The sequence below is a fragment of the Corvus kubaryi genome, unplaced genomic scaffold (genome assembly GCF_017639235.1).
Source record: "Corvus kubaryi isolate FWS band 111438036 unplaced genomic scaffold, C.kubaryi_AGA036_p1.0 split1-65, whole genome shotgun sequence".
Lineage (NCBI taxonomy): Eukaryota > Metazoa > Chordata > Aves > Passeriformes > Corvidae > Corvus > Corvus kubaryi.
In genome coordinates, this window is record NW_024582080.1 from 3231153 (window position 1) to 3249672 (window position 18520).

The following is an 18520-nucleotide window of genomic DNA, read 5'->3' on the forward strand; positions in this document are numbered from 1 at the left end:
ATTGCAAACTGGTTTTTCAGGTTAAAGGGACATTGTCAGAAAACAATACTGTACATGCACATATGCACATTTAATACCTTATAAAATCTATTAACTTAAGCAGGCAAAAGCCTAGGAAGTGTCAGAGTTAATGCCATCTGTGCAACTCTAAATCTGCCCTTTCCCCACATGCATCATGGCTGCAATCTTTAATGACATGATCACCAATTTATTTTCTCCCCAGGGGCTCCTGTCTCATTTAGTGTCCTCTGCTGGGTGGTCCTCCTTCAGCTTCCTGTTCCTTGGAGATCTCCAGGCTCACTGCACCGCCAAACATCCACATATTTTCCACAGGAATAACAAGTGGAAATTATCTCATGCAGAGTACGTGACCTTTGCTGAATTTAAAGCCATATTTAGTAGGAAGGCATTAGAGCTTCTGCCTGTTTTAAAATTCTTCGAAATAAGTGGAAAACGATATACTTTCTTAGGAGTCACTGATTTAAGCAGAAGATAAAGCAAATCCTTTGCATGGATGACTTCAGCCTGGATAGTTAACTTCAGAGGTGAAAAGTAAACAAACCCAATGTCTAATAAAGGTGAATGTTGGAAGGTTCTGGCTGGGTGACATGACTGGCTTTATCGATCACTCAGTTTGTATTTTGATAAGCCCACTGCAGTCCTGGGAGTTTCCTCAAGAGCCTTGTTGAAGAAGAGGAACAGGACACCAGAGGCTGGGGTCTAGGTCTGGGCTCCAAGTAAAACAGCTGCAAAAAAAATGGGAGGAGAAGTGTCCAGGGCTGGTTCTGTTCTCTTGTCCCTTCTATCCCCTCAGCGTGGTCTGTGGGTGAGGGTGTTGCTGCAAAGCAAAAGCCACCATTGTTGGGCACCTGGAGACCTGGAGGAGGAGTAGTCAGCTTCCCTTTTGGTTTCATTCCCTTCCTTTGTGGAGCAAGCAAGACAGCAAAAAATAAGTGACCAACACAAGGCTCCAGGTTTGCTTTCACCCACTTAAAAAACTAAGGCCAGGCAATTAAACCAACTACAGCAGCTAAAATAGTCTTACCCCAGAACAGGAATGAAGCCACCCAATCCCATTTGTCCCACCGTTTCTGGGTTGCCAGTATTGCTTCAATTTTGCCGTTCATCCCTCCCCCACTGCATCTGATTATCTGTATAAAAGGCTAATAAATTCTCTGCTGAATTTTAAAAAGTAGCATTATTTGCATTTTGAACACCCAGCCGTGCAGGATTCAGCCCATTTAATTATTACGCTTCAGAGGATGTACCTGGTTTTGTCACTCACCCTCACCAAGGAGGCACAGGCTAGCAAGGGATGAGCAGTGGGATTATCAGTCACTTGGCCTGCTGGTGTTTATTTAGATGTTACCAATTGCCACTCCTGATTTGGAGCCTAATTTAAACTTCAGATTCAAGACTGCTATCCTAGGGATGGATCCATGCTGGTACTAGCTCTTTAAGTGTGTGCACCAGGAACCACATTCAATTTGACTAGGCTTGCATAAATCTTTGCCGAATGAAAAGGATGAATTTCCAGCCTGTGTCATGGACTTGTACTTCCATTAAATGCCACTGTGTTCCGCTTAATTTTTGAATGTTTTGTTTACTTGGATTCACCTCTAACCACATTGCAGTGAAAAAGAAATTCTTCCAAGGGCTAACAAGTATGTTTATAGTAAAACTTTTTAGAAGGTGCTCATAATTTCCTCTCTATTAATTTTCCCACTGTTTCATTATCTGCAATGTGCTTATGTCAAGCTCTCTTGGCAACGCGCAGGCTTTTATCTCATGTATTGTGTAGTGCCAAGTGCTGTTTTTTTTTTCTTTTGAAATAACACAGGGTTTGAAATTTTAGATCAAGATGCAAGTGTTTCTTCTCTGATAAAGATTTTGGGTCAAGCAACTATTATTCCTTTATTATCTCAGCTGAAATTTCTCCCAAGCAGAAGAGTGAGAACTAAGGATGTCATAAAATCCATTAAAACTCATACAGTGTAATTATTGCAGTGAGTTACACTGGTGAAATAGCATTCCTTGGGACACCTGAGCTGATCTAATGGATCCCTCACACCAAACCAGACCTCCTTTTGCAAGCGTGGAGGTTTCAGATTGTCTTACTGAATTATATATTGCTTTTCTTTAACACCAGCCCATTTCCTTGGGGAAGGCCTCCAGGGCTGTCTCTGTACAGAGCAAACACAGCAGGGAGCTATTGCTGATGCTGGGTGGCTTAGGCAGTTTCATTATAGAAGCATTTGCTACTATTCTCCTCTCCCAGCATGCCTTAGACCCAGACTAGATCAATAAAAATTAAATTAAAATAACATACATATGTATGAATGTTAGATTATATATATATATACTGCATCTGCTGCACACCTCTCCTGATATATTATATGTAGACCTGAGTGTGTGTGTCTTTGTGTTTAGGATACATACAATATGCAATCCATACAATCTGAAATTTGTTACATCATCTTGAGCAAGTTGAAATTTGCTGGGGAAGGTGATATCCTTTATTATACCTAATGAGAAAGTTGATCTAAAAAAAAAAAAATTACATAAGGCTTTGCGTACCCAAATATTTGCCCCCTGCTTTAAACTGCCTCAGATGGGCTAACAAGAGATAATATTTCTCCTTGCAAAAGTTGTGTCTGCAGATCATGATAGGTTTTACATCAGGAGCATGATTGCTTTCTCTATTGGAGAAGGAAGGTGCTGCTCAGAGAGCAGCCATCATGACAGAAGGACCCTCTGGTTCCACGTGGAGCAGGAGGGGCACAGGGAGAAGCCTATGTGACACACCATGCCTTGCATGACTGACTGCTCTGCAGAGGTGCATGGGTTTCACAGCACCTGGCAACCTTCCTAGGACTGCCTGGTGGCCAGCTGTGCTTTAGAGGTGGCCTCTCCTAGACTGCCAGCAAATCTGCCTCTTTAGATAAGCTGTGTCTTTCTTTGCAATGCTTGGTTAAAAAAAAACCCCAACTTTTTTAACATAAGCCCCTCCAGTGCTGTCAGGGCTTCCTGATGTGCAGTCTGTCCTCCTCTCCTGTGCACTGCTGGGGAGCTGTGTGCAAGGAAGAAGACTTGTGCACTGCCAAAGCCTGTGTGAGGATGGAGAAACTGTGACTGAAAGCAGCAGGCCAGAGAGAAGGTAAGTACATGGTGGGAGCTGTCTGTGGCAGCCCTTTGCCGCTGGGTGAGCTCTGGAGGTAGATCAACATGGGTCAGCTGGGGAAACACCATCAGACATAACTATAAGGAAAATATTAACTTGACTCTATTAATATCAACAGTTTAATTCATAAAAGATATTTGATAAATATTGTTTTGTGGCCTGTATTTCCTCCTGACTCACCTGTCTGTGAGAAAGAAGGACATTTATGACAAGGAGATTGGGCAAAATGAAAATCAGGAGCTCTCTGCTGCCCCGTGCATCCCTGTTAGAACACTGGCAAGCATTTTCAAATCAATTGAAAGGTACCACCTTTAAAGTCATCCCAAATATTTTTACCTTTTCCTGCTCATTATCTGTCTTACAGGTGATTCAAACGTACTTTCTTTCTGTTTTCATCCAGTAGCATCATCCATCACAAAGCCCTGTTAAAGGCAACAGCTTGGAGGCACATCATGGCAATCTTTACTTATAGTAAAATCTCCTGCTCTTGTAACAACTTTCTAGTTTTCATTACTAAAAGCTCTGAAATTAGAGTGGGCATTAAGTAAGATGGGGCAAGCCTTATTACAGAGCTAGTGTGGATTCTGCTAGGTACAATCACTCCTCTCTCCTCCCCTCTGCTAAGTAGAATCCCTCCCCTTTCCTCCCCCCTGACCTCCAGGTCTCCTCCTTAATTGATTAAAGGCATATTTCCACTATAAGATTTATAGACATGTTGAAGCACATGCCTCTGATTCCTTTCTCTTTTACAGCATCCCTGTAGTGACAATTATGGGTATTTGCTTGTAGACCAGTTACCCACTGCCATGAACATTGCAGTGGGAGACCCCATTTGGGAGGCAAGAGTCATCTTCTGCCTGCTTGTTCCAGCTACACCAATGCACATGAGATAAACCAGCACAACCATCAGCATTGTGTCTTGGCTGGAAACCATTAAAACATTTAAAGAGCACCTTCATTTGAATTCAAACATTTTTCAAGGGCTCCAGTCTTTGAACGAAAATTAGCTTGTGCTACTTTGTGTTTGTATCAGACCATGGGTAATGATGTGTTACCAAAAAATTTATTATTTTTTTATATTTTAGTACCTGATGCAGAGAGTATAATGCTTTTCATCTTTGGGACAGTGGACAGGTGGCACAGGCAGCGAGAGCATGACCCTTGGGAGGAACATCAAAGGTGATCAGACTGGAATGAGGGCAACTCTGGTCTCTTTGCTGCAACTTTTGATTTTCAGTAAGAGAAATGAACTGAGTTTGTGACTGTATATCCTCTTCATAAAGTACCTTCACCACTAAAATCTTAGATATTTGCAAACTCTTACCTTCCTTTCAAGGTAAGAGTACCTACCTAGGTACCTACTTCTCCTGCATAACAGACACCACGTGTCTCTGCCCATCTGTATCCTCCACCCCACTGTGGCATGCCAGGAGTCTGTACATCCTCACTGAGTTCTGAAGCCAAACCAGTTTACAGCAGCAGATATAGGGAAAAGGCAAGTTCACACAGAGGCCTTACGTGGTGAAATGCCAACGATGCCCCACACAGTAACTGCATCCAGCCAAGGATTTTTAACAGACTTTTCTACCCCTGCTCTACTATTTCTAATTCTGCTTTAGCCTTCCTGAGATTAGAAGGGGGAAGAAGAGGCAGAATTGCCTGTACTATTCCAAATGAGCATGCACTAGGAATTCACACTGCATTGCAAAGCTTTCTGTTTGATCAGCTGGTACTTTCCTAGTACCGTCCATTATTCTCTTTGTTTCCTGACTGCTGCTGAGTCCAGAAGCTGATATTTTCATAGAATCATCTTTTATGAGCTGGAATAATTTCCTGAATGGCAGTATATATTAAAGCTATCACAATGTATAAAATTGGACTTCTTTTTACTAATTGTACCTGATTTTATATTTATCAGTGTTACATTTCTTTTGCTATTTTATTGCCCAGTCATTCAACCTCATGATATCCTTCTGCAACTCTTTGCAGCTTTTGTCTTTACTCTCAAGTCTGAGTAGCTTAGTATTGTCAGTAAATTCTGTCCCTGACTTCCCAAATTCATTTCCAGAACATTAATCAATACATTGACCAGCACAGAACTAGTTTTTAACTTCATTTATAATATTTTAATTAGTCTTCCATAATTATCCCTTCTTTCTCATTTCACACAATTGGACACTAGGCATGAGATGTTGCTAAAAGCCCTTTTAAGATTTAAGCAAACTTTATTAGCCAGGTCATTCTGACATACATGCTCAGAGATTCTTCCAAAGACCTGTAATAGATTTCATGGTTGTGTATCCAATACATCTACTCTTTCATTATGGTTTATGTCAATTGGCAAGGTACAGTCATCAATTCTTTTGAACCTCTACAGAAATCTCACACACAGGTGTGGTGGGGTTTTTTTTGTTTGTTTGTGTGTGTGTGGTAGAATTTTTTTCTTTCCTTGAACCATATTTGCCATTTTTTTCCCTCCTCTGATACTTATGCACTTCTAAGCACAAGTTAGTATTTCAGAAATCTCATGAAAATACTTAATGACGTTAATGAACTGACCACCTGCTAGTAACTTATCAGAGTGTTTCAATAAGCCATTTACTAACACTTAAATTCAGCCAGATCTTCTGATTAAGATCCTGTCAAAAATTGTTAACAGCATGAAAAGTTTGCTAAGCATGTCAACAGCAAATAGAGATAAAAATCTCTGTATCCATTCTGGTCTATTCTTCCACATTTACACCTTGACCACACAGTCACCCAAATTCTTTGACAACTGTCAGGGACAGTACTATACTGAGAGCTAGTAGCAGGAACAAATTCAGCCTCATCAAATCATGGGGAGATAGTATTACTCCCATACAGCACACAGATAGGTTTAGTGCTGGCAGTTCTAATATCCAGACTTCCTGTCGCACAGGAAACATTCTTCTGGATTGTTTTTTTTCATTAAAAAGTGCTATGAAAACATTTTGAAATTAAAGTATTATCAGTTTTCCATTGCAAGTCAAGTTTTCCAATCTACACAGTTTAGATAAGGAGCAGAGCAAGAGATGACTCTGTCATCATCTGTAAATGACTCTACGGGTGATAAGAAAAAAAACCTGCCATATTAAATCTCTAAGCTACCTGAAAACAGAACACAGGATGTTGAAGACAAATTAATCCAGAATAAAGCCTCCCCTTCATAATGATGTTTATTGACTACTAAGAAGAATTTAAATACGTAGACTTTAGTTATTCAGGAGATTTCCCATGTCTTAATTTGTTTGTAAGAGATCCCACCATAGCTGAGAGTGAATTACCAGGCTTGTTCTTGCTGTAACTGGGCAGTATTCTTCACCTCTGTTTTGCAGATCCAGTGACACAATTACATGTAGTTTCCTCAGACTCAAAATGTGATACTATGATAAAGTATGTCTATCCCATATCTCATTTGTATCAGTGTTACTTTGGCTTTAATGTAGTAACAAATCATCCTGTGTGCATAAATTAATATGTTCCTACTTTAAAATTTCATATAAGCAACATGACTTTGATGTTTTATGAACACTGAAGGACTCAAATATATTGAATCATTTACCTGAAGAAGTCTTTGTTCTAACCTTTTTATGGCAACTGCTGGAAAACACAAGTTTTGCAGATGCAATCTCCCAAAGGAGTAGAATAAAATAGTAATACAAAACCAGAGCAAGATTTTTTTTAAACATAGGCTGAGAAAGGAGGGGTAGAATAAAATTGGTGAATGAGATTAAGTAAGCTTAGCTCTAATCTTGCTCAGGGTCACCTCTGCAGGGAAATATACTGGCATTGCTCTCATGGTGTAATTATGCTGCTACAGTTATACTATTATAAATTATTATGTTTCCAAAGCAACATATCAGTAGTAATTCCACTGAAACCAAGGATGTAAGGACTACAAGAATCAATTCACGATATCCAGTTGTCTCTGGACTGTGAATTACTGATTTTTTTTTTCCTACGAAAAACATGGAAATAAAAGATGGACATAAATCCAGCAATAATAAGCCAAAATTACTATGATTCTGTGATCAGCTTATGCTTAAAGCAGTCTATTTTGAAAAGAGAAAGGAAGTCTGGAGCAATTCATTATCTTTGTTGACTTATTAAAGCATTTAGGAAGCACCAACTGTTAGGTCTGTCTGTCTTCACATGGAGTCCCCCCAGCATCAGCAGGGGTTTGGTGCCCTCTTACGTTGGATACAGGCAACTTGAGTGATTGCAAACACTGCTGGGTGATGGATGGCTTGAGAAGGCTTCTCAGGATACAAATTGTTAAGAAACTAAGTGCCAGCTAAGATAACTGACTACTTAATGCTTCAAAAAGGTTAATAACCACTGTAAGGAAGCGAACTTACAGAGGCAGTGAACTTCAAGCAACGAACAGAGCCACGGACATACTTTTGTACCATTCCCTTCAGGTTTTACTGAGGTGTTCAGCCTCACTAAACTGATCTTGCACAGCACAAACCTGACTCAGGCTTTTTTTGGTTTGGCCAAATATTGTTTCTGATGATAATGAGAGCACAAACACACACACAAAAAAAGGCTGTTGAGCATCACAAAAGAATCATGAATAATGAGGCACTGGCACAAGTTCCCCAATGAAGTTGTGGATGCCCCATCCCTGGAAATGCTCAAGGTGTGGTTGGATGATCTGAGCAACGTGATCCAGTGGCAAGTTCCCTGCCCATGGCAGGGGGGTTGGAGCCAGATGATCTTAAAGGTCTTTTCCAACCCAAGTCATTCTATGGTTCTGTGAAGAGAGAGGACTGTGTGTTCTGGTCTTACATCCTGGAAACATCATCCAGTTAACACCTAGGTACTTACTCAGAGAAAAGTATCATTAAGAAAAAAGGCCTGCAGAATTGGAGACAACAAAATAGAGGGTAATTCTATTTCCATTACTTGAATACTCCAGTGATTACGGCTCACACTTTAAAGCTGGCACTTAATACCTAAAATTACATTTCTGGGCACTTCTAGCAATCACCTTAGATTTCTCTCTTGTCTAGTTAACACTGCAGTATGTTACTTTTTTTCTTGTGCAAGTATTTCTAATCCATAGAGAACCCTTCTTGGTCTTCTAAAAACTAGATGAATTGCTCAGTAAATCCTTTCTGAAAGTAAAACTTGATTTGGTATAAGGAGTGTTTTGTTAGTTTCTTTTTAATTTCCCTACTAGCATCATAAGGGTATATACAGTTTAAATATTTTTTTTTAAACTTGGCACTTATGTAACTCATTATTCCATTTTACTAATTACTCAGAGGGAAACATATGAGAGATATTTAAGTGTCTGTGTTGATACATAAATTAGAATGCAAAAGAGACTGGCCACAGAAATAGTGATGCATAAAGATAACATGGAATTTTAGATTACATTTAAATGTAATTTAAATTATCAGAAATTAATTAATACCTTATTTAAGTGCCTAGGGCCCTGTATTTAGAAGAGTAATCCATTACAGTGGAATGTAATTATATTAGAACAGAAATAAAGCACCCAAGACTTTAATAATGGGAAATTCTCAATTTATTTTAACAAATTCTCCTACTATGCATTTTTTCAGAGATCAGTATCAAGGTGATACATAAGAAAACATTCAGAGAAATAGCAAGTTAGTGCACAAAATCATTTTCTCAGTCTGGTCATAGATACAGAGATAAACCAGAGTCTAAGCATCTTATAATTATTAATAATAAGCATCCCTTGTCCCTCGTTATCATGGATACCCTAATGCCTGGTGGCAAGGCACATTTTGGCACCTTGGCCTATTTCAGTAAAGCCAGACAAAACTGGATGGATGCTCCCAATTTCTTGAGGCTACACAGGCTCATGAAAAAGAGTTGAGAGCAGATCCATGCAGCAAACGAAAACTTGTACATGTAAGTTATTTGTCAACATCCAAAAGTGCACTATATTGCTTTACTGAACACAAAAACATATTCCCAGAGAGCTTGTAGTTCTACTTTCAAATGGATGTGACAAAGGGAAAATAAATAAGGAGAGGATGTAGTGAAGAGAGATGGGTATGCCTGGACCCCCTATACCATCAAGATATGTTCAAATATCATATCATCACAGTAAAATTTTATAAAATAAATCCACCTTGTGTAGACAAGAAATAGCTAAATTGCACAGAGAGCAGAGATCCCTGAGCTGGTCAAAAACTAGTTAGAAGAGCCAGACAACACACTGTGTGGACATAGCCACATGGTCTAGAGGAAGTACTGCTACTTTTTCAGCAAATAAATATTGCTTACTAGCTCCCATTCAAGACCACACAAGTGATGGACCATATTTGCTAGTGGATAACCTTGAAGTTCTGCTTCTAAGGCTTGAGTGAGGACAGCTCCAGGTGGGATCTGGTTTTATTGTTGTGGATGTAGCCAACAACAAAGCATTCACATTTAGTGCATTAATCTCAAATAGCACTGAAATCAGGCAGTCAGGTTCCACAGCTGAGTTACTTTCCAGAGAAGGTATGAATCTGACTTTTCTGGACAGATTTTCCATCTACTGACTCACAAACTGTGATCATAGGTTGGCACCTACCAAATTAAGTAGCATTTGCTTTTGATAACATTCACTGAAATGGGTATTTCCCATCAGTAAAATTCTATTTCCCATATTCCCTTTCTAAGAAAGTAGAAAAAAAATTGCCTCTCTTAGCTGGCAATTAGCATTAAAATAATCCACATAGCAGAATAAGTGTGTGGAAACAGCAAAAATCATCTCAAGTGTTTTGAAGAGCTAGAAAATATGGAATGTGGATTGGAATGTGGATCCACAGTTTTACCATGGTGATCAGTTATCCACTGTCTCATTTCTGCCATGCCATCTTCCCCATCCCATTTTCCCATACTTGGCTCCCTCTATGCTATAAAGTGAACTTAAAATCTTGTAGCAACATGTAAAGAAAGCAGAATCCTTCTGGTCTGGGAATGGAGAAGCAGGATTTTTTAGGACAGAGCTTAGAGACATCTGCTATAATATAGTGTAAGAAACTTAACTCTAGACATTAGTGGAGTTGATGAAGTCTGAGTTCTGGAAATAAATTAAAACAGATGCTTTGCTGTTAACTGACAGAGCTTCAATTAAGCCAGAAGAAAATCATATGTCTCCCAGTCCCTACTGCTTATTAAGACTTTCCTAGCAAATTGCAATTTGTTTTTCTTGAGGAACTTACATGACTTGAACCTCAGTATGTTCCCCTATGAAATCTTACGGAACAGAAAACTCATGCTGATATAAATCAAATAAGGTTAAGAATTGATTTAGTTAAGAATCAGTACTTGGCTGCTGTGCACATACTTTTAATTTAGTTTGAAGTGTCTAATATCAATTTAGCTCAAGCTTATTACAGACTTTATGGCTTTAGCTAGAGCTGAAAACAGATTTCAATACTTACGTCATTAACCACCTAAGGCAGATGCCAGTATCAGTACTGACACCAATATCCAGCAGCATCTAATTTAACATTGTGACACATCCTTATATTCTGTGTTGAACAGTAAAAAAAGAAAAGTGAAGAAACATTGAAATGAAGTGCTCTTCTCCCAGGAAATAATTTATGAAACTTCTTTCAGACATTTCTGACCATTTAACAACACGGTCTATGCAGAGGAGCCCCAAGTTGACTCCATGCATTTAAGATCAACAGTTGTGTTTGTAAAAATAATAATAAAATGAAAATGCTTATCATTTTACAGTTGCAACAAAAGTAAAAGGCACCATATCATTACTTAAACAAGTAACAACTCAAGATGAAGTATTTCTCCAGAACAGCTAGGACAGAGTCTTAGCTCTAGAGTTCTGGGAGCACTTGTGTAGTTCTGTGCTTGTCTAAGGAAACACCAGCTATAAAGAACTCATGGAAATGTGGTCATAGGTTTTGTATGACGCACAGCTTGTGCCATGGCAGTTGTGGGAAACCATCAGCTTAAGGGCACATATTTTTGTACTTGCTGGGCTCCAATCTCTGCAACATAGACTGCTCCAGACCTCATGTCTACATCCACAAGGTGTGGTTTGGTTTCATCAGCCAGCTGGACACTGTGGACCATGACACAGTCCCCAATGGAGCCAACTGGAGGTGCTGCCAAGATTGCCAACCGGTTGATGTTCAGCTGAGCTACAATCAGGTATTTGTAATCAGCAGTAAACCTGTGAAAGACAAACATATTTTTGAACAATGAACTCCGTATGACATCTCATTTTAACACAAAAAAACCTCTTTAAAGTCAGTTTTGAGGACTGAGTGAAAAATGCAATGTGACATTGAGAATTAACTTGTAAGCCTTGCTCTTCATATGGCTGCTAATTGAGACACATTATGCTACAGAAAACTCGTTCAAGAAAATCTTTATTCCTGTAGAAGGTGTAACAGTAAGGTTAATATCATAACAACTTTGAAGTGAAGCTCCCAAGCCTGCACTCGAATCCACAGGGCTTGTTAAAAGCCAGAATTTCCTGGTCAAGGTGCAATTGTGCAGATCTTTGCATATGTTAGGACACCCAGCACCTTACTACACTGGTTAGTTAACTCCTTGCCATCAGGCATTAAATATCAACATTTTAATTCATCAGTAAGAGTACACCTTATTTATGCAACTGCATGCTTCTAGAACTGTTCAACAATACCTGACAGAATAGGGTCCATCTTCTGAAAAACAGCCACTCCAAGACCCAAGCCATTCTCCTGTGACTTTATCAAAAACTTGGATTCTCTTGTTGTCTCTGTCTGCAACCCATACCTGTTAAAAAGAAAAATCATGGCTGTCAACAAATAGAACAAATTAAATGCATTTGTTTCTTACAAGAGCAAAGTTCCCTGTAGTAAAAATGGAAGAATGTACCTGGAAGAATGTATACCTTCCCACTCAAAACTAAATTAGAAAATCTGACTTCCAGATATAAACCAAAACTGGCCTGTAGCTAACATACACAAATTATTTTATACTACTTTAACAGAGAAATCAGTGCCTTCTCTTCATTTTTGTGGCTATATGGACATATTTTATAGGATTTTTATCCCCACAATGAAGACATATTTCCACCTATAAAATTCTGAAGATCTGTCTAAAGGTCTGTCACCTGCATTTGTTTTTCCAGTGGTAGTCTCATTTCATGATCATGATCTGCAAACACTCTTGATATGCCTAATACTACTGCAAACACTGAGCAATTTAAACACTTAGAGCGTGTTTAGCTGGTTTTGTCTAACCAGTTTTGTCTCTGTCCCACCCTGTGTTAACTGGGTTCACAAACTCTGCAAGCTAGGAATACCACTAGACAGTTCTAGTGAAGGCATTTTTTGTACAACAATCACTGAAGTTTTAGTTGTTGACAACTCATCAGTCTGGTATGTAAACTTCGTAACTTTTCTGGGGTATCACCAAAAAGGGAGCAATAAACATAACCTTAGATCTTTCATCACTATTGTTAAATGAAACACTACTACAGCATTCTCTTAGCTTTCTTATGAATTAACAATTATTTCTCAACCTGAACTGATGATCAACACGATGTTGGCAGTAAAATCACAGCTCATCCCAGTCGCTGTCTTTGAATGAATAAACTCACAGTTACCCTGCAGCAGAAAGTGACCATATTCCTCCTGGTTTTTCTCCCACTCTGCCAGTTTTGGCAGAGAATTGATTTTGATATACACTTCTTATTCTGATTCAGACAGCATCAGCAGAATTAGCTTCAACCAGTGGAGTTCTAGTGAAGCAATCTTATTTGCCCTGAAACAGATTAAGAAGCAACTGCATAATTCTTCTCTAGGACTGCCAGAGCAAAAGCCAGGCTACAATTAACACCTGGCAAAAGCAGACTCTTGGAATGCCTTGAGCTGCTTGTAAAAGACACTAATGTTCATAACCTAGCTAGAGCCTTACTATCACCTAAAGCTTACTTGGAATTTCCAAGTATGAAATTAAAGCCCCCTGAAGTGTAGCGATTGAGGATAACAGACCACCACTTTGTCATCTAGCAGGATCGTCTTTATATGTTTCTTCTGTGTACAAGTTTTAGGATCAACTACACAGGCAGCCAGTAGGAGAGAGAAAGTAACCACACAAAAACAAGAAGAGTAGAGCCAATGTTTCTAGCTCTTATCATTCATCCCACACACATTCACAGCCCAGTTTTCTGGGCTGTACGTCAAAGCATAGGTATTTACAGCTGGACTTGATCCTTTGGTATGCTCTTTCCCATGGCAGAAGAGCTGTTAGTCAAGGTAAGAATGGCCCAAGCAGGCTGCTGCTTCTACATGAAGAAACAGAAGTGCTTTTATTTATTAGAGAACACAGTTCTCCTGTAGTCTCACAATGGCAACCTGTTACAAACTGCAGGAGAAGCAGTCTGTTGTTGCATGGACATTGACAGTGTAAGTGGTCAGGATCCTTGTGTTAACCTTGGAGTCAGCTGCTTCCATAGAACCTGCAGTATGAAACTTCAGCTCATGACTATCACACCAAAAACTGTAACCCCATAAAGCAACACAGATCCCAACAGCTTAAATAAAAAAGAAATACATTTTGTTTTGTCCAAGTACATATAAATAAGTCTGTTGAAAGATGAAATAAAAAAATTCCTTTACTCTTTACCCGTCCAAATGCATCCAGTGTTACACTGTGAGGAATCTTGAACTGACCAATGCCGCTCCCATTTGTTCCAGTCAGCCATATCTCTTTGTAGTCTAAACAGTGAGCACCATGAAAAATAAATGTAAAAAAAAAAACAAACTGTGAGAAAACAACAAATAAACCAGCTTTTAAGTCATTCTCTTGCAAAGTTACTTTGTGTAATTTGTAAAAGGGGAAATTTCCAAACTGTTTAAACACAGTACTCCCAATACATAAATCTGAGAAAAGACATGACTATTACAGTGACTACTGGATTGTTATTAGTGGTTTCAGGATTATGGTTACAGAAATGTAGCAACTAATACACAAGGGCCATAACCCAAGGTTTTGTTAAGCACTGAATTTAAAATAATAAAAAAAGGAAAAAAATAGGATGGCTGATTATGCTATTGTTTCCTAAATTGATTTTTAACATTTGTTACCTGAAGTTTTTACTTTTAACAATTTACCATTTTGCAAACTATGTATTAGGAAACTATCTGCTTTATGATAGCACAACAGAGAAACAGGAGCTCCTCCACTTATTCCAGCTGTGACATGTGCAGACTCCTTAGTCACTGCCCTAAATGAGGAGTATGAGCGAGCTAATTAGAATCACAGAACTATTTAAGTATAAAAGTCCTCCAGACACTGCCTAGTCCAACCTGCTCCTCAAAGCAGGACTAGCCTTGATAAAAATATCCAACTCTGAAGTTAGATCAGGTTGCTCATAACTCATCACCTTTTCACCACATCTAAAGGAATGGAGAGTGCAAACCATCTTTGGGCCACCCTGTCATTAACTGTCTGACCACTCTTACTCTGAATGTTTTCTAACAAAAATTAAATTGAAATTCACCCCTCTTGAATCTTTTGCTCAGTGTTCCTCATTCTTCACTGTGTATCTCCAAGAAACATGTGGTTCTGTGTTCTCTATAGCCTCCTTTTACTGACTTGAAGACAGCAATAAGAATCCCCCTTAGCTTTCTTTCTTGGAGACTGAACAAAGTCACACTCTCAGCCTCTTCTCACAAATGACTAGAAGATTTCTTCTGAAGTGACAAGCAATAAAACAGGATTTGATTCATTAAGGTCTTGAAACTAAAGTTAAATGACAGTTCTGCCTAGTATTTGCTTAAAAGTTTTCCCAAGCCGTGTTGTTTCAAATGCAGTTTTCAGTGGTCAACTACTGCAACAGTTCATTTTTCCATACCATCTGATAGTTTGAGCAATCTGTTGTTCATTCCTCCATCTCCATCAACAACATAGATTTCTCCAGTTTCCTCCACAAAGATCTCTGCTGGCTGATCAAATTGCAGGGGAATCAAACTTGAACCAGCATTACCCGGTGTGCCCAAGACCTGCATAAGTTTACCCAAAGGACTGTACTGTTTCACTGTGTGTCCGTATTTCCCTGAATCAAGGAAAAAAAAAATGCAACAATGTCTCAACAAAACAAAATGTAAGTATTAAAACTGACTGGAGAGATTGAAAAAGAAAATATGATACTCAGAAGTGGTATTAATACATCTAACAGACAAAACTCTATTATGAGATTACAACAGTGGGTTAGTAAATCCACAGGCTACAACAATATTCATCCATTGTATCAGGACCACTAAACCTAGGTCTAGCCAGAAGGCTTTTTTCCCTGATACTTCTGGGCAGCAGAGAGAGTGCTGACTGAGCTCAGCAGCTGTAAGCAAACACAGAGCACAACTCAAGAAACTTCAGACTATTTTGTGCAGCACCCAAGAAGTTTGTTCCTGGCAAGAAAAGCACAAATCTGTCCCAGAATTGTGTGAAAGACCTAAATAAGTGAGTTGTTTAAAGCAAAATCTGCAGTACTACATTTTCTTCCCCACCTAATATTTCTCATATTACCACCATGCATACCTGTTCCAACATCTGTGATCCATACTGAACTTCCAGTTGCAGTGTTCCATACAAAGATACCATGAGGCATTTCAACTGTATCATTCCAGGCGTGAAGAAAATAGCCTTCTTCTGAGAATACAAGTACCTTAGGCACATTGTCTCCCCGCTGAAAAGGCAAAAAAAGTGCTAAAGAAAACACATTAAGTAAGTAATCTTATCATTTAAAATTCCTCTTTGTGAAGTTTTTGCAATGTTTCCTGAACCGTAAGAATCTCCTGATGTCATTGTCCACCAGAACTCTTTTTCCAGCTAGAAAAGGAAAAAGAGTTAAGAGTCTAAATTTAGCATTAGAAACCTTCCAGTCAGTCTAGACTTTAACCTTACATCACAGAGTCCAGCTTTCAGAGCAGCCAGGTGCCTGCAGCTATCTTGGTCTTCGGTTTGAACTGTGATTTTGTGCTCCTGCTGAAAAGCATGCCCAGTGGAACATGGACATGAAAAACTGCAACAGTGCTTATTAGCTGCATGGCACTCAAGTACTCATACTGTACTGTACAAGAAATTCCTACCACATCCCATGGAGAGAATGTCTTATCCATGGCCTAGAGATAGTCACACAGGGAACTGGGTAGAGGAAATAATTTGCCTCCAGTTACTCTATCTGGTTGAAAAAGCTGTGTGGTTTTGATTTCATGGGACAAGGCCTCAAAGAATGGAAGATTCAGTTGCCCCAGAATCACATTTTATCTTACAGCTAAGGGAAGAAGCTGCTGTAACTCAGTTAAGTTGGATCATGCATTCATACCACAGAAACTTAATGCTTTAAAAAAAAAACCCCATGAACAAATGTACCAGAACTCCTTTTAAAAAGAGATGTAGCAGAGACATCTCTGCTTATATTTTCTCTGAGTTTGATACAATAATTATTCACACATGTATATAAAAATGTAAATATATAAAAATAAATGTACACATATATATCCTAATCTTAACCAGATGCTTTGAAGGCAAAAATACACAAGAACAACAGAAAGAAATACAGTATTCCCACTCACTTGTCCTACATAGACCAAACCATGCAGAGAGTCAACAGCAACACAAAATGTTTGGCCAGTGAAGTGTTCTGGAGTTTTAGGCCAGCCTATGTCCAGCTTGTACATCTGTTGCTCTCCCCTCCAAGGAGAGAAGTACTCTGCTTTTAAAACCTGAAAATACAAAATAAATATATAGTAGTCAAATTCCATGAGGGTGGGATCAAAGGAAACAACAGTTGAAAGTAACTGTGTGCTGAAGCATCATAAATTCATTTATTCAATTTAAATTAACAAGACAGATTAACAGAAGCAGGCTTGTAGCCAGGGGTTTGGACTGCAAGTGGGAAAACTTCAACAAACTGATCAAGCTAATCAAGTCCTTTGGATTGGGCAGCTCTGGAATTAGAAGGCAAAACACACACCCCGAAATTTCTTACACTAGAGTTGCTGTTGCTATCTGTAAGTCCCACTCCAGAAGAAGGGAAATAGTAGAGAAGGTTCCAAATGCACCAGATTCAGTAGCCACTTCAAGATGTGGAAAATAGGAAAATGAAAAAAAGTAGAGGTCAAGAAAGAAAACTACACCTTGGAAATGAGGAAGTGTAAAATGCCACAGTCAGACTCGTGTCAACGTATACATTTTAAACGAAAATGGAGAAAAATAATCTTCCACTTTCTTGTTCTGTTTTTCCAGCAAAAGAGTGGAAGCTAAGCAATGCTGTAAGGTAAGCATTGAAAAGAGCACTCAGCACAGAGCTAACAAGTAACGCGGTGACTCTGACGGCCCACGGCCACCTGACACTTCTGTTCCTCGCCCTGCCGGGACCAGGGGACACAGAGCTGCGGAGAGACAGGCTGGGCTATCATGAAGGAAAACCGAGAGCAATCAAGCAAGGAGAAAACCTGTCAGTATCAAGTGGGAAGTTATTCACCCACAGACTCCTTTTTCCTCGCTTGGGCGCAGCACACCGCCTGGAGCCCCCTGGCAGGGGCCGCCCCGCGCAGGCATTATCTCAGCGGGGCTGCGAAGCCGCGCAGTGCCGCAGCCTCCGCCTGGAACCCCATCAGCCACAAGCGGCGCGGGAGGCACCGAGCGCCACCGGGTCCCGGGGCGCCGCCCGCACCCCCCGCCCAGCCGGCTCCGGTCCCGCCGCCCCGGGCGCGCCCTTCGCAGCCGAGCCCTCCCCGCTGTCCGCCCTAACCGGAGGCCCTGGCACGAAGCCCTGGCCGGCCGGCGCGCACCTGGGAGCCGCCGAGCAGGGCCAGCAAGGCCAGCAGGGCCAGAAGCGTCCCGGCCATGGCAGCCCCGGGCCCCCGGCCGCTCCCGCCTCCCGGGGGCGGGGCCGGTTGCCACGGCAGCCACGTGGCCACCGCCCCTCCCACGTCGCCCCGGTGGCTGCTGCTCCCCGCGCCGTGCCGGGCCCGGGACTAGGGGCGGCAGCGCGGGCACGGCGCGGGGCGGGCGCGGTGGTGCTCCGAGGGAGCGCTCAGCGCTTCGGCGCGGCGCCGGGAGCTGGGTGAGGGGCGAGTCCGCCCGGAGTTCCCGCCGCTTCTGCACAGGCATCGCTGTCGTCGCGCAGCGTAGTAAAGGGCCTTCTCTCGGCGCTGTGATGCCATAGGGGCGCGACGGCGGGGAGGCGGGACCGGCGGAGGGGGTGCGCTGTCTTGGGGTTCACGCCGCTCCCGGGCCGCCTTCCTCACCTGCCCCGCCTGCCCCGGGGTCCGCCCGAGCTCTGCCCGCCGGGATCGCGGGGCGGCGGCGCCGCGAAAG

At 40.9% G+C, this 18520-nt stretch overlaps 1 protein-coding gene across 1 annotated transcript; it reads right to left on the minus strand.

Moving 5' to 3' along the window:
- Positions 1-8720: 8720 nt before the first annotated feature.
- Positions 8721-18115, minus strand: NHLRC3 (NHL repeat containing 3). Its single transcript, XM_042014209.1, has 7 exons — positions 17992-18115; positions 16771-16920; positions 15734-15881; positions 15051-15251; positions 13820-13911; positions 11850-11962; positions 8721-11372 (listed from the first exon to the last, which is right to left on the minus strand). Exons 1-7 carry the CDS (start codon positions 18046-18048, stop codon positions 11144-11146), a joined length of 990 nt encoding a protein of 329 aa, XP_041870143.1. The 5' UTR covers positions 18049-18115; the 3' UTR covers positions 8721-11143.
- Between the last annotated feature and the right edge of the window lie 405 nt (positions 18116-18520).